Genomic DNA, 16,198 nt, shown 5'->3' on the forward strand with positions numbered 1-16,198 from the left:
CATTGGATACATGTTTATTGCTATTCAGGTTTAGCCGGGAATTTTGTGCAGATCGGGTGTAGGTGGTTATCCAGACTCCTCGCACGGCGCTGCACAGCTCCGGAGCATCTCGTTTGCCCGGCCGCGGTGAGCAGAAGGTGGCTGGGTTGGGGCAAAGAAGAGCCAACGCACCAGCTGAAGATACCATGGCGCTCGGTGGGAGCAGGGGAGGTTAAGACTTGGTTGCTCAGTTGTTTTTTTTAGACCATCTTATCGCATCAGCAGGATCCGAAGCGCGGACTCTGACCCCGGGAGTATCGACTTGTCGTTATTTACAGACAAATGCAGCTTTCTCACTTGTCTCCTGCGACTTTGATATGAGGCATTTACAGACAAACATCACCCTGACAGACAACAGCACGGGACAGTAAGAGGGAAAGATGTGCCACTACACGCGCTTTCTTTTTACTCTCCATTAGCAATAAAGTGTCACAGCTACCTTAGTACCATTTGGAAAGAGTAAATAATATATTTGGGTAGAATATACTCTGATGCAAATGTACACAAGGCCCCTGGAAAAGCTCACATCAAATACTGTATCATTAGAAATAATAATAATAACAATAATAATAATAATAATGATAATAAAAGCTATTTATGACACGGCCTTTATTCACAGAAAAGATTTGCCCCAGGGCTTTGTTTTTGCGGTTTGGCTTGATGGCAGATTCCCCCCTGAGCTCTGCCCTGTCGTCCCTGTCAGCCCCGACGCACAGGACACGGAAAAGGAGAATAAACCCCCCGCCCCGGGGCAGAAGCTCCCCCAGCGCAGCCCCGCGGGAGCCGCCCCCACGCCGCCGCAGGAGGCAAAGCGACAGAGCAAGGGGAAACGGCACCGTAGCGCCGAGCAAAGCCGGGGCCCGGGAGAGCCCCTCGCTGCTACACGGGACGGGCTCTTCTCTTTCATCGGGCTCGGAGCAGCAGGCAGCGCTGCGCCGGCTCGCCCGGAGCGGGGGGAGCGGGCACGGTGGCCCACCCTAAGGCACTGCGGTCGCACACCCTCGCCCGTGCTCCGGACACAGCCCCACGGGCAGCTGCACCCGACCTTCAACGTTTTAGCAGGACATCAAGCGAGAGTTTTACAAAACCCAGGACACGGGACCAGTTGCCCTCTGCCTGGGTACCCTGGCGAGGATGGGGATTGCCCGGGCAACGGGATTGCCCCTGGGATGGCCTGTGGGCATCAGAGCGCAGGGGGCAACGAACACGCTTTGCGACCAGCTGCCGCTTCCTCAGAGTCCTTTGGTATCTTGAGTTGGCCTGACAGTGTCCCAGGAGCACTCGTGGATCAGCGATGAAACGCCCGGCTGGGGAGACACGGGAGCAGGTGGGAACGCGTGTCTTGCAGTCCCGGAGCGTGTCCCGCAGTCCCGGAGCGTGCACGTACCAGTCCTGGAGCACACACGTGCACCAACTCTGCCGGGACCAGATGGATGTGCAGCCTGGAGCCCTCTCCCCAGGCGGGTGGGACAGAGACGAACTGTCCTGCGCTCCCCGGCACGAATGATTTGGCAAAGTCAGAGCCAGGACAGCTTGTCTTGAAAGGCTGGAGGAGACGGGTCAGGTATTTTTCCTTCTTCTTGGGCACTGATTGGTTCAAGTTTGTATCACAGTGAAGTCTGAGAAGTGGGGAAGAAACCCAAACCACTTTCCCTGAAAGAGAAAGCCCCGTTTGCCTGCCACGCTCAGGCTGGAGAGGACAGGCACATCCCATCTGCTGCTGACCACGGAGGCTTCCATCGCTCGGTAGTAGACTTCGGACCTCGGCCCTCAAGCCAGCAGTGACGCTGGAGGAAAGCAGGCGGCCAAACCAGCCCCGTCCCACCGCCCGCCCGGGCTCACCCCCGCAGCCCGTCCTCAAACACAAGTAAACGTAAAGAGAAACTAAGAGGCACTAATAACGCAGATACGGGGAGACTCAGGCTTGCGACCGTCAAACCTGGCTCCAGATGTCTTCGTCCAGCTGGAGAAAAGCCCAATCCCCGTTTCAGATCTCCTGCAGCGAGTGGCCGGGCTCGCTGCGTTCCCGTTTCACCAGCGGCTCCCCCACGCTCCGGGAGTCCGTGTCCACCTCGCTGCCCAGGTCACTGATGTCATCTGCAAAGGACAAGTCTCAGTCAGAGTGGGGACCGGCGGGGAAGAGGTCCTTCTTCCCTTCCTCTTCCTCCGGGAAGAGCCAGCAGGAGGTTCCCCCTCCCGCAGCCATTCACTCCCCGACCCAGTGGGACTTTCCTGGAGGGAGAGGAGGTACCTTTGTCCAGCAGCGCTGGGGACAGGGACGTGAGGTCGCCAAACTGAAAGAAAAAAGGAGTTACAAGGTTAGTGAGGCTTGGGGAGACCCGAGGCGCCCAAACCTGCAACTTGGCATCTAGTTCCGAGCAATTCTAAGGAGCAGCTTAAGCTTGGGAGAAACCACAAGCGTCAGCAGGGCCGGCGGCGAAGGGCAGAAAGCAAAACCAAGCGCAGGTTTTGGGGAAAAGTCTGCCGCTGGCATTGAAACCTCTGGGCAAACACCACACGGAACAATCCGGGGCAGGATCGAGCTCTGGAACAAAGGGAGAAATTTTTCCATCTCCCAAGTCACAGAAAACTTGCTCTTAGACTAATTTGAGTGCCCAGACCCAGCTGCCAACCAACCTCGTTAACTTGGCAGTGTCCACATCATCTGGGACTCAAGATGCTTTTATATATCTAGCTAGGGATTTTTTTTTTAATTTTTTTTTTGCTTTTTCTCAGGCTTATATCTCGTAGTCATTTAAACACAGTTCACGTAGTACCACAGCGATGACAGATCTGGCCAAAAATTGCTACATCTTCGGGTTTGTGAATGTAACATTCATTCAGCCTAGATATTTCTTGGGCTTTTGAAATAGTTTTGTGTGATTCACCAGGAATTATTTGAAAGCCTGCCACCCTTTAAAGTAACGGTAAATCTGGCACAGACTTCAGCAGGTCCAGAGCTCGGCTGTAATTTTATCAGGTCTCCGTTTAAACCCTCCACTTTGCTGCTGGGCCACCGGCCAGGGACATACCAGGCCATTAGATAATTTTGCTCAGTATGACCGAAGTACGTTCAGCTGCCACTGACTCTTCCGTCTCATTTACCGTAGCCGCCGTTCTTCCCACAGCGACGACTAAAACAAAACCGTACGGAAATACCGAAGGAAATCCCGCGTCAGGCTTGCAGTTATCATGCAAACCTCCTGGCCCTGCCTTCCTCTCTGCTTCTAGGTTCAACGCTTTTGCTCTTATCCCCTTCGTTTCCCCTTCAGCTCTAGCTGCATCTATCATTTTTATAACAAATGTAGAAAAAAATAAAAATACTTCCTTATTTATATCATCTCACTGCCAGTACGACCTTTACAGAATTGACTTCCCAAAGTGATAAATATCACCCTACATTATCTCCAAAGGATGGTGCCTTTTCTCCAGCTCTCTGCGCCTGTAGGGCAGCTAATTCCCCTCTCCTGGGACTCCAGCATCGCTCCAGCATCACCCCAGCATCACCCAGCATCACCCCAGCATCACTCCAGCATCACCCCACCCCTCTACAAAGCCTTTGCATTCACGTCAGGAAAGCGCTTGGGCTGGCAAGGCCACGGTGCCACGCGTAACCAGAGAGCTGGGGCTATATCGGGTTCTGGAGATGTATTTTCTCCCTCTACGACGAGGTTTGAAACCCTAAATTGCTCTAACGGTAATGCTGAAAAGTCAAGTGAAGCTGGGCAGCAGAAGGAACCGAGGAGAGCGGGAGTTACAAGGCGAGCTGGGAATGGAAGGACACGATTCACCCCCTTTTGCTGGGAAGAATCAGCCTCCTCCTGGAGAACCGAAATATTGCAAGAGTTTAAAGGAAAGGCAAAACCTGAAGGATGAAAGGCTCCCACAGCTGGGTTTTGCTGGAAGCCACTCTCTGCCTTTCATATTCCTAATAAAGACAGAAATTTTGCAGGGAATAGTGGAACTCGCAGCGCCTTGGGGCAACAGCACGGGCGTGATGGGAAGGGAGGGGATGCAGTTGATTTCCCTGGCTGCCCCACACGAGCTCCACGGAGGGAAGAAAACAGTTATGAACTTCAAGGAACAAATGAGATCAGTTTTAATTCACCAGTAGCTTCTACCTTGCTGTCACAGGTCGATGGGGGCCTTTTAAATCTGGGCGATTCAGGGTGAAATATTAGAAGTGGCTTCAGCTGGGCAGGACAGGACCTGCCTGCAAGCCAGGTGCCAGATTCGCTGCCTGGTTTGTTAAAAAAAACCTCCAAACCCACCACCACCACCACAAACAACCCATCACTTCTCTTCTTCAAGTCAAATACAGAGAGTGGCAAACTGAGCATGTAACTCTGGAGCTTGCAGAGGGCTGAAGAAATTCAGTGACTGGTATCACTCAAAGTTGCAGGGAAAGCAAGTTCTGGACTTTTTTTCGCTTGCTTTAGTTTTTGTGTTTGATGGGACTTTGCCCTGGTGGGACCCCCAAAGTCAGGGTTGGTACCCACAGGTTATGGGGAGAAGTGGAGAGATGCTTTTCTTCCCTCCTCCAGGCCCCCAAAGCCCAGCTGACGTTCGACTGCCCCAAAACCCACGAGCCAGGATGGAGGATGCTCAAGGAGCTGGATCCTTGCGCCAGGTGCTCAAAACAACTCAGTAAATCCTTTGTCAAAGATGGTTAGAAAAACACGTCCAGGACGCAGTGCGGTTTGTGAACCAAGCCTGTCTCTTTAAGCGCCGCTTAGTTTGGGTTTGTTTCTAGGGAATAAACAATTCTCACCTCTCCCATTACAGCAATCGGCGTCTCCCCTGTTGCCTGGGCAACACGATGCTCTACCAGATAAAACATGTATTCATCGTAGAGCAGGCGAATCAGGTGGAAGGAACCAAAGCTGGCAGCACTGCGCAAGGTGAGGTCACGGATCACCATGGAGCTGGAAAATGGCCGGGAAACAAAATATTTGGGTTATGTTTTATGTTGGCACGATGGCCGATGTGAAATCTTGACCCTGAAGGTATTGTGGGACACTGTGCCCTGTTTCTACCTCTAACCCAAGAGTATCAAAGCACATTAAGAAATTAGTTGATGGAGTATCCTACCCCCATCCTGAAAGGATACAGGAGACACAACACTCCCTTCTGTACCAGGGCAAAGCAACAGTTAACCAGAGCTGCATGGAAGTAAAGAACTCGGCCTCGGCTTTTCAAGGAGCTATTTAGACGCCCTAACCCCGATGCAGAAATATCTCCAAAACGAGAAAGAAAATGTACCTATAGAAAGACCATTTCAACAGGAACTGCCGGGCTGCCTTGGGGAAGCTGGGACTGCCCTCGTGATGCTTCAGGACTTGTGTGACAACGTTATCCAGCCAGCTAGCCCACTGGTCCAGAGAACTCTGCTGCTGCAGGGTGAGCTTGAAATCCTGCTCCAGCTTCTGTACCATGCCTTCCTCGCACTGGCACACCCACGAGGCTTGCTCCTGCTCGGCAAGAAGGGTTTGACGGTTACTTATGCTAAGCCTGCATGGCTGGTGCATCCCAACCCAGGAATTCAACTTCATTTCTAGTAGACAAGGGCTCCAAACCAGCTTTGAACCACGTCTCCTCCCATGTGTCCAGACCACAGTACAATATTATTGTTAGAACCGATTAATTGTTGGTAAGGAACCTATTACAGAAGTTCCTTACTACCTTCTCCACTATTCACAGTGAGATGGCACACTTACCTGGAAAAGTAACACCGAACCCATTAAATATTGTTCATTTAATTGCTCCTTAGTGTTGGAAATAAGGTGCTGGTTACCAGGGGACAACCTCATTAGAGAGTCCCAGTTCTAGACAACACGACCTAGGAAAAGCTACCGTAAGTTACCTGCACGTTGGCAAAGTCGACCCGATTGAGATCGCTGAGCATCTGGTTGATCTGGGAAGTGTTCTGCAGCACGGCCCGGGCGGCCTGAGCCAGGTGGTTCAGGGACGTGTATCTCCGTAACGTCTGCGCAAAGGCACTCACTACCCCGACCTGTAAGACAGCACGCAGGGCACCGCGAGCGGGAGGCCGCGGGGCTCGGAGGCAAACTCTCCTCGATGCTGAGCTCAAGCACACACCGCACATCAGCTGGGGTCGCAGGCGCAGTCCCACCCACGCCGCCCTCCAAAGCATACACGAGCAGCACTTCTGCAGCGTCTATTGCACCTTGCAAACCAGCCTCTGCATTTCTTTTCTTTAAACTAACAGGTTTTCACACTCTGCCTCTGGCAGAGACCAGCAAGGTGAGAACAGGCTGCAAGAATCCACGGCTTTAGGAGAGGGAGCCTGAGGTTCAATCTCTGCAATGCCCCTCAGTCCCTGAGGTGCCCTCTACTTTCTAGTAGTAGGCCAGCTTCATCCCAGTGCAGAGATTTTCTTAGAAAGCTTTATCCACAATCTCAGGACCTAGGAATGGCTCAATGGACAGAGCAGCATCAGCTTCTGGTACAAAGGAATTGCCCTACGCGTCCTCCCACTCCTTACCGGTCCATAATTATTCATTACACCGCGCTAATCTGGAGGACGCTTGGACAAACCCCGCCAGCGACTTCCAGTCGCTGTGGAAAACTGCAACATGGACACACACACACGCGCTCAGTTCCTAGCCCCGACCGGCGCCGTGCTCCTCTGCTTACCTTCGTCTGGACAACGTGGGGGGGGAATTCACTCATTGCATTCATCAGCCACCCTTCCAAACTCTTGGCAAAATTACGGATCGCCTGTGTGAGGGTGCCTGCAAAGAAGCCTGCAGAGTTAGAAAGGCTGTTCCCTGTCATCTCTGGACATCACTTTCTAGCTTAGGCCTGCTGCGGAAAGCGCAGCCTCTCGTCTGTTAGCTGCGATCTTGGTTTAGCAACAAGGAAATCAGCTGGGTCCTGAGACACATTCAAATTTTTCTTATTCTCTAATGTTGTTACTCATTCTTATTCTTATCCTTATCCTTATCCTTATTTTCTTATCCTTATTTTCTTATCCTTATTTTCTTATCCTTACTCTTTCTTATCCTTTTCTTATTCATGGTCCTTCTGAGCATTTTCCAAATGCTGAAATACGCTCTTTAAAGCCACACGTGTGCCCCAGCATGCAGCCTGACAGCAACAGCTCAGAGGGACGTGGCTTTCCCGTACTGCTCAACCCAGCCCGGGGCTGAGCTGCGGCCGGGGGGAGACCGACGCAGGCACTTCGTTGAAAAGCCAAATCAGAGAGAAAACCCTCGGTATCCCATCGCTGATCTCCCCAACAACGGTTGACCCCACATTTCCAGGAGGTGCTGTAGAGGACAGGATGGTCCTACATAAACAAAGACAGCACCTCCAAGGAATATCTCACAAGGATTAGCCGTGCTGACTTGTGCCTTCAGCCCCTGATTTTACCTCGACTCCTCGCCAACGTCAGGAGATGTGATATGCAATAAACCCAATTTGAAAAAGCATGGGAATTTCCAGGGGCCACCGGTGACGCGGAGCGAGCAATGCCGCAGGAGCGATATTGCTGTTGCCACAATATTTGAGCTTGTATTCAAAACAAACCCCTCTAAATCAGCTTTTACAATGGAAATCTTTGTGGCAAGTGGTAGCCAGACTGAGTGAGTGACGTGGATCGCTGTGGGTGAGACACAGCATCCCGTGACTCAGCCCTGCGAGGAGCAGGAGCGGAGCCGGAGCCGGGAGCGCCCCTGGGCTCTGGACCACGCTGGAGGATACTCACTGGGCACCGGCCTGAGCACGTCTGGGATGAGAATCTCCACCAGCGCCTGGTACAAGATGTGATCGCAGCTCCTCATCCATTTGAGGATGGGTTCGTATTTGCACAGAGTGATCAGCTTGTCTTTGGGGAGGGTCCCTTCGTGTTCCTCTTCGCTGCGGGAGGAGGAGGAGGGAGGTGGCGTTAGCTGCAGGTTTGCATTCAGGGCGTTCACCCTCCCTCTCCATCCCTGACCCAACTTTTCAGCAGAAAAAAGCCCTTCATGTTTCTTTCAGAAGGAAACACCTGATCGTTTGTACAAGTCCTCTCTGAGGCTGCAAACTCCTCTCCGTCCGTGGGGTCAGAGCTCTGACCAGTTTTCCCTCAAACCCACATCTCCCTGTGCTTGGCCCGCGCTTCACGCGCCGGGGCATTGTGCTGCACTACGGTCACTGCAGCCCCTGCCTCCTCACACACCCAGCTGTGTCCAAAACCTTCGCATCCCTCCCCGTGCTCTAACCATCCCTAGCTCTAGCAGTGGGGACAAAATGTAATATTGTTTAAGCAGATTAGCCGGTATTGACGGCTCCTACCAACACTTTGGGGTGTTTAACACCTTCAAATGCTGCATGTTTTCAGAAGGAAAAAGATTTGGTGTTTCGCTGAGAACAGAACATCTCGTCTCTAACTGAAGGAGGTCAATCAAGCTTGCGCTATTTTCACTTTATAGATGTATGGAAACTTCTTGTGCATGATTAAGGCATAAGATATTTAGTTACAGAGCAAGCAGAGAAAACCGAAGCCTTAATGCACTGCCAGAGCATCAAAGCAGAGCTGCTAAGACGTTACACTGCGAACTGGGAATTTGCAAGGGACTTTCCCCACGCATTACGCATTCCCCACGCCCAAAGCCAAGCCTTGGACATACTATAAAGAGGTAGTTATAGCCTCTGCCCGAGGGGTTTTAGCAAATGAACTCCCCAGACATACTCCCTAGAACACTCCCATGGAGAAATTGGCCATCAAGTACCTAAAATTTCTGTTAAGTGGAACCATATTCGGCATTTTACCATACTTTCCGTTTGCCACATTGGTTTTATGTTTGTAGAGAGAGAGAGCAGGGGGAGGGAGTGCTTTATTTACCTGTCATCTTGGTCATTAGCAGCGGTACAGAGAGGTACGGGAGCAGGCAGCCTTAGCAAGGGGGGTTAGTTTAGAGAGAGCCCTGCAGAAATGCTGCCTGCGGTACCCGAGTGAGCCCGTTTGGACCTAGCACAGCTCTCCCCGCGGGGCTGCGATGCGCCTTGGAGGTGTACGCTTAAGTAAAAGAGGTTTTGAAACAATCAAACGCAGCTACAGTGGTTCTTTGTGGGAAAATATCCATTGGGTAACATCTACAGGGACATATTCCACAGATTATTATGGGGTATTTGCTTATTACTCCAACTTTTACCATTTTTCTTCTGAGTATAAAACGTCAGTGTCGGAAGTCCTTATAGAATCAGTAGAAGCGGACAACACAGACTTACAATACAGATTTTCAGAAGAAACCTTCACCTTTCCAATTTTCTCTATTTTCACTTATTTCCATCCCTCTGGCAGCAGGCTACCAACGCACAAAGGATGAAGAAAAGGCAGTTAACAATGAGCCAGGCAGGAGTACAAAGATCAGAGCAGCTTCGTTTGCCATTATCTGCCTCAAAACACGAGGCACTTTCAAGATCTGGACAGCCGGGCAAAGCAGCGACTCAGTCTGGATGTCGCTAAAGCCTCTAAGGCCGGGACGTCACTCAAGATTGACGTCTAACGACACAGACCCGTTCCTGCCTGCTCCTGCTGGCCATTGAGGAAAGCATCGCCCCGTCCTCATCCATCCGAACGCGCTCGGCATTTTGGATGAGCACTTGTTGCAGGAGGTAAAAGGCACACAGACGGAGAGAATCAGAGCAGGTGCTTTCCTCGGAGGGCTGAAATTCGCATGGTCGTTCCGATCTTAGAGACTTCTGACACTCTTCGTGCCGATTCTGCAGGGAAGTTAACACTTTCAAGTCCTACGGAGCCCTCAAAATGCTTAATGAAGGTGAAAACACTTTATGCGTTTTTAAAAGAAATAGCACCGTAGAGCAGAGCGTCGGGAAACAATCGAAGCACAGCAGCGTACCTGGGCGGCAGGGCAGCAGAGCCATCACTAGAGGGTGTTTTAGGACTCCAGAAGGATTGCCACAGTTTCTCAATATAGTGAAATTGAAGATTCACCACAACGTCCAAAGTCGCCTAACAACAAAGACCACAACTCATTAGCTGCTCTGCCAGCATTTTGTCACACAGTATAAGCATAAATTTCACGTGCTGCCATTTAGAAGAAGTCATTTACAAGAAAAAAAAAAGGAAAGGGCATTGTTTCAATAATCAACAGGACATAAACCAGGTCACACAATGAAAAAATAACATCACGTGCGATACCTGAGTTGTAATACCTAGCAAATCAAGCATTCCCTATTATATTCCAGCTTTTCCTATGAGCAGGACATGAGATAAGCATGTGCATTATGTCCCACATCCACTAATAAATCCATTAAAAATATTCAAAGGAATCACCTCGCAGTGTCGCCTGTAAAGAAGCTGCAGAGTTTTCACATCGTTCATGGTGACCCCTTCTCGTAAGAGCACGTTACCTAGATCCGGGGCTGGGAACTCGGGAAAGACGTGGGTTACATCTAGGGAAAAGCAAAAAATCGGGAAAGATGGTGAGAGTTCGGAGCGCTCTGTTCTGCAGGATTACAGATGAGCACAAGGCGCTGCTGTCGCTGGTTGCTACCCTTCGTGTTTCAACCGGGGATGAAACAGGAGAAATGAGACAGATAATCTTGTACTTTCCCAATTCAGGCTGTTATACCGGGAAAAAAGCAGGCAACTGCGGCCCATTTGTTCAGCGTGGAAAGGAAAATGTTTTCTTTCTCTCTGTAATAAAAGAAACAAGAATACATTGTCCTCATCCACCACGCTTCCCATTAGATTTTCTCTGAAGCCTGACAAATGTCTCTCTGGTATTTTGAGAGTACAATGGAAAATAAAATTGGAGAGGAGCGACTGTATTTCAGAGAAGGCTCAGCGCTGGCTGGGATTTGGTGTCTCTACTCCAACGATGGAGACACGTAGATCCACGATGGGCAAAGCCAGGGAGCTTGTCTCCCAAGGAGAAGGTCCGTACGGGTGGTCTGCAGTCGGGCGCGTATTGCAGCCTTTGCAAGGAAGAGGATGGCTCTTCTCCCTCCGGCTGCCTGTCTCAGGAGGCTCGTCAGGACCTCCGCCTCTCCCGTCCAATACGGATAAAGCCAGTCGGATTAAAAACATACTTAGAGGGAACGGACAGACCTGACGGCACAAGGAAAAAGGCTTCCTGTGGGTATGGGAGTTAGCAAATAAACTTAGCGAGTCTGATGTTACAAGAGCTTATCAGAACACACACTATGTATAATATAGATATTATAATATATAATACTGTAGATTTATTAGAAAAGCAAACAAATGCAGAACAGCCAGGCTTGCTGGACAAGACCTTCCTTCCTCTTAAAGCTCTAAGCCTAAACATGATGTATCTCATACATTAAGGCCGTCTCCTCACCTATGAATTGCTGATGGTGTTGACTTTGAGCAGCAACCGATTGCTCGGGCGTCGCGTGCGGGTTACTGTTGGACCCGCTCTCCGCCATGCCATCCATCTTCTGGGCCGGTCTGTACCTGCATCGAGAGCACGGTTTGGGATTTACGTGGGCACGAGCAAACGCGCCCGTGGTATTTGCAACACAGTCAGGCTTTTGCGTTCATCATGGAATACAGGAGGTTGCACTCAAGGCCAGCGTTGTGAGGGCCGACCATTTATATCACCTCCTGGAGGAGGAAAATGAGCACCTCCTTTTGAAAAGCACTCCCCAAGAGAGAATTAAAGGGGTTAAGAAGTTTGCTCAAGGTGACGTCAAAAAAAAAAGAAAAAGAAAAGGAGAAGCAGAGTGGTTGGGGGAGTTGACTTTTATATTTCCTTTCCCTGTGGGAGCTGAAGAAATAAATTCTTCTGCTCCTTCTTCACTCCAGCAAGAACCAGAAGTGGCTGTGCTTCCAGGAGACAATTCCAAATTCCTTTGCACATTGTGGTTTATATTCAAAATCCCTCAGACACAAGAGTAACCACAGTACTGCTTAACCTGCCCTGTTGCCCAAAAAAAAAACCAACAGAAAAACACCAAACAAAACCGAAAACCCACCTAAACACGACACAAGCCCCCAAGTCCTTTACACTGATTTGGCACAAATACCTCCATAGCCGAGGTCCTAAAACAGTTGGGGGGAGGCAGTGAAGAGGGGCACACGTGGTGGCATTCTCTGGAGCACCGGGCAGATAAAGGCCATTTCACAGAATCACACGCTGGTTTGGGTGGGAAGGGACCTTAAAGGCCACCCAGTGCCACCCCCGGCCCTGGGCAGGGACACCTCCCACCAGCCCAGGTTGCTCCAAGCCCCGTCCAACCTGGCCTTGAACCCCTCCAGGGATGGGGCTTCCCCCAGAATTGGGTTTGGACCCTTCCCCTGCTCAGAGTGGCCAGTGACTTGCAGCCCCCTCTTCCACCGCTCAGCTCTGGCACTCCTGCAGCTCCAGGGTTTGAACTGTCCCACACGCTCCCTGTGCTCCCAGGCAAAGCCCACTCCCCAGCCGGGGTCTGCTGCCTCCTTTGGGAAGGGACCGTGCCTGCGGCGGCTCCGAGGAGCACCTACCTCTGCTTCTGGTGGATGGGCTGCTGCCGCATTGCCATGTACTGGGTGTCCTCCTGCAAACGGTTCAGCGGAGACTCTGGTTTTAGTCGGATCCCGTAATAATGATATTTGGAGTTTCCCCTGGAAGTACCAGTGGTGAGATTGCTCAGTGGAAGCCAGTCAATGGAAGGGACATCGTAGCCCTGCAATTTACTCCTAGGCTTGTTTTGACAATACACCCTACTTCTGACAGCACACAGCGGTTCGCTGCCAAGCGCTATTTGAATGGCTGAACTAATGAACTAACGAATGCCATCATCCCCTATAAAATTTAAAACCACATGTCCCAAAGTTCAGTGACATCCACATTTAAAACCCGGCAAGGTTTGTTCCAAGTAACCCATGGTAACTGGAGAAGAGGAGACAAGTGTTACAATACAAAGTGTGATTAAACAGAATGACAGAAAGGCCTCAGGGGACGCTTTGCTATTTGATTAGGGTTTAAGGATTTGTTTTTTCCATAAAAACAAACTTCCATCTTTATCTAGACTTGGATAGAACGAGCCTGACTGAATAGTCAACTATGATAAGAAAAATGTCTTTCTGTTGCCAGCGCTTTCACAGCACCGGCAACAGGCTTTGATGTGGCTTTGCTCTTGCAGCCGCTCATTTTTGTAGTTTTTGTAAAAACGGGAAGCTTTTTGCGAGCAGAAGAGGCTGTAATTCTTTTCCCTTTGCTGGTCAGCAAAGCTGCTGCGGTGCTCCTTGGGACAAGGTCTTTCCATCACAGTTACGACAGATGTGTCAGTTCAGGTTTTTTCCACCAAACTGGAATTTTTCAATCCCCAAGCGTTTGCTTTTGGGAGCGAGAAGGGCAATTATGCAGCCATGGATACGTGACCACAGTTTGTCCAACTCGGCTTTAGCCAGTTTGTCACTAACGAGGGCTGAGCCCGGTCCTCAGCGGGAGAAGAGCCGGAGCCAGGGAGCGGCAGCCGCGTCTCCAGAGCCCATATTGGGGACACTTAAACTTCCTTTGCCGCGTCACTACGACATGGTCTGAAGGCACCTTAAATCCTGTGATGGCTCCCATTGGAAAATTACATAGAGAAAATTAAGAGAGGAATATTTGTCAAAGAATTAACCCTTTCTTCCTGGTTGGGGGCATTTTCTCTTTGAATCGTTCGGTCTTTGTCACTGTCGCCAAAGGGCTCGGGTACGAAGTACACTTCAGCCATGCCTTAAGTGATTTTAAGTGCCTGCAAATTAAATAACGGCTGCGTTTATAATCTAAATGAATGAATAAGAAAATAATGGTGGACAGCTATTTCCATATTTATTGAGGTTTTCTGTATCCTTCCCAGCCTGCATGTTTGCAGCGTTAAGTGGGTTTTTGGCTTGTTGGTTTTTTCTTTAATCCTTGATGGGATTAAAGAATTTCTCTCCTCTAAAGAAATGATTTCGAAGCTCTTGCACTTGAACCAATCTACGGAAATCCAAACTCTCCCCTGCTCTTCCTACGGCTGTTGCCTCCACATTCCAGCCATGGAATGCCCCAGACACATCTGGTTTTGTTCTTGTTTAGAAGCCCGGGTATCTAAGCTAGAATTTTATTATAAAATCTTCCACAATCCGAGCAATCGCTGTTTCTCTAGTGTCTTAGCTGCCTTTTTTTAAATTAGAAGCTGGGATAAAATGCAAACTCAGCTGTGCGAGCTGTGCAGGTACTTTGGATGCTCCTTTGAAGGACACATATGTAAATGCTTTCCTATGTTACGCTTTTGTTGTAACATCATATGCACCTTTGATGTTTTAAAAGAAAAAAATTCTGTCACAAGAGTCAGCCAGCCGCTTTGGGAATTTAAGACATCAGGCGTGACACCTGTAACACCTGTCCAGCCGCTCTGCATCAAAGGCAGGCACAGGTTCTGTTCTCATCCGCGATGGAGGAACTCCACTGGATCCAAAGGGAGAAACCGTTTCACCGCACCAGAATTTTGGGCTCTGGAGCTGACAGCAGCAATCGTAAAGACGAGTTATTTCACCTTTTTGAGACGGTAACAGAATGATTAGAAACCTAGGTTCAAATGAAATATTCTTAGCCTCTGTAGGAAATGGACTCGGACCAAATGTGGCTGGAGAAAGCGCTGTCATCAGAGACCTGGAGCGCGTCTGAAATGAACTGCATTGTCCAGCCTCTCGCACCGCTGACTCACGGCGAGAGAGCAGCTTTGCCTCACAACAACACACGGAAATTACTGCTCTGCCTCAGAACAGCAATTTTTTTTTTCCCCACAACATCACGGTTGGTTGTTTCTGTAGATCTGGGAAGAAAGACCCACGCCTGCTAAATGATGCTCGGTAGGTCCTCAGTATGCGTAGGCGAAGTTGCAGGAGTTTTTTGGTTTTTTCTATTTAAATGTAGATTCATACCAACCTGGTTCCCAGGCGGCGCGTCCTCAGCCCCATGAACACCGAGCGGATCAGCTTTCCGAAGGAAGCGGCGTTCACCGGATCCAGTTTGTGCTCCTGGCAGTGCCGCAGGTAATGGTTGTAGAGAGAGCTCCTGGGAAGGCTGACGCCTTCCGCCGTCTCGTAGTTGTCCAACAACCACTGGAGCTTTAGGTATGGAAAGCACAAATAAGTAAAGAACACGTGAAAGTCTAAAGAGGGCTGGAACGGGCTGCGTCAAACTGTCAACACTTCAACACCAGGAGAGCCCATCTGACACGAAGAGTTCGTGAGACCTTAATGCTGGGTAGTTAATTTAGCTGAGTTAATTTGTATCATTTCCACCGGTTGCGTTTTTATACGGATAAAAGGATCCCCAGCCCAAGTAATAACCCAACAAAAATGCCGCCAGATTTTGCAAAAGCCTTAGACCACAGCGCGCCTGCCATCTCAGCCTCCACCTGGGATCGGGATGAATTCCTGCAGAGCCAAAATAAAGCTGTAAGAACTTGTGTTTTCCAAGAATCAAGATGTTAGGGATAAAGATGTTACGAACTTTATTTCTATTGACTGTCTGTTTTGGTTTTTAAAAATAAATCTTCAGCAAAAACTTAGGCCTTGTTTGATGCAAGGATGGAAAAGTTAAGATACAGCCTAAGAGCAATAAATTTTAGGAGCCCCAAACATGCTCCAAAGTCTTTATTAATTTGAAGATTGGCACGTCTGCAACCGTTTCCTTAACAATAAAAATGAAAGGTTACCAAAGCAACCTTAAAAATCCGAGTGTTTCCCTCTATTTTTCAAAATGGACTGTCTGACTTTCCCATTGATTAAAGTTTGCAATTAGCTATAAAATATTTATACCCAGCCGATGGGAAAGGGCAGGCCCGGCACAAAATGTCAAGCCCGGAATTAAAATGCAGAAAAACAAAAACCTCAATCTCCTTTAATTGGCTAAATGACTTCAGCATCAATAAAGCAAGTGTTATATTAAGTGAATTTTTGAAGGAACCGGATGTACAAATGGACTAAAATCAATAGCTTTGGTAAAAGCCCTTTCATTGTCCTTAGGGACCTTTGGGATTCACGTTTTCAGGACTCCCCCCTCCGCCCAGGCCCGGGTCCCTGTGAACGGAGGAGGCTCAGCTCCACCCCCAGCAGCCGCCTTCGCACCCGAGCAGGGGCAAAACACACTCAGGCTACGGCTGCCAAAATATTAGCCCCACCATCTCCGTACAACGAACTGCATATCAT

General features: G+C 49.6%; 1 protein-coding gene across 1 annotated transcript in view; it reads right to left on the bottom strand.

The window, feature by feature from the left end:
• RFX2 (regulatory factor X2) overlaps positions 1–16,198 on the bottom strand; it is a 61,643-nt gene continuing 45,445 nt past the window's right edge. The window contains exons 7-18 of the mRNA XM_063357897.1: positions 14,931–15,112; positions 12,515–12,634; positions 11,370–11,485; positions 10,343–10,461; positions 9,906–10,018; positions 7,769–7,920; positions 6,697–6,794; positions 5,903–6,052; positions 5,302–5,510; positions 4,811–4,964; positions 2,291–2,333; positions 1–2,136 (exon numbers count right to left, since the gene is read on the bottom strand). Coding sequence (XP_063213967.1) covers positions 2,027–2,136; positions 2,291–2,333; positions 4,811–4,964; positions 5,302–5,510; positions 5,903–6,052; positions 6,697–6,794; positions 7,769–7,920; positions 9,906–10,018; positions 10,343–10,461; positions 11,370–11,485; positions 12,515–12,634; positions 14,931–15,112 — 1,566 coding nt within the window. The 3' untranslated portion in view covers positions 1–2,026. The remainder of the gene's footprint in view (positions 2,137–2,290; positions 2,334–4,810; positions 4,965–5,301; positions 5,511–5,902; positions 6,053–6,696; positions 6,795–7,768; positions 7,921–9,905; positions 10,019–10,342; positions 10,462–11,369; positions 11,486–12,514; positions 12,635–14,930; positions 15,113–16,198) is intronic.

Source organism: Chroicocephalus ridibundus, chromosome 22, assembly GCF_963924245.1.
Source record: "Chroicocephalus ridibundus chromosome 22, bChrRid1.1, whole genome shotgun sequence".
NCBI classification, from domain to species: domain Eukaryota; kingdom Metazoa; phylum Chordata; class Aves; order Charadriiformes; family Laridae; genus Chroicocephalus; species Chroicocephalus ridibundus.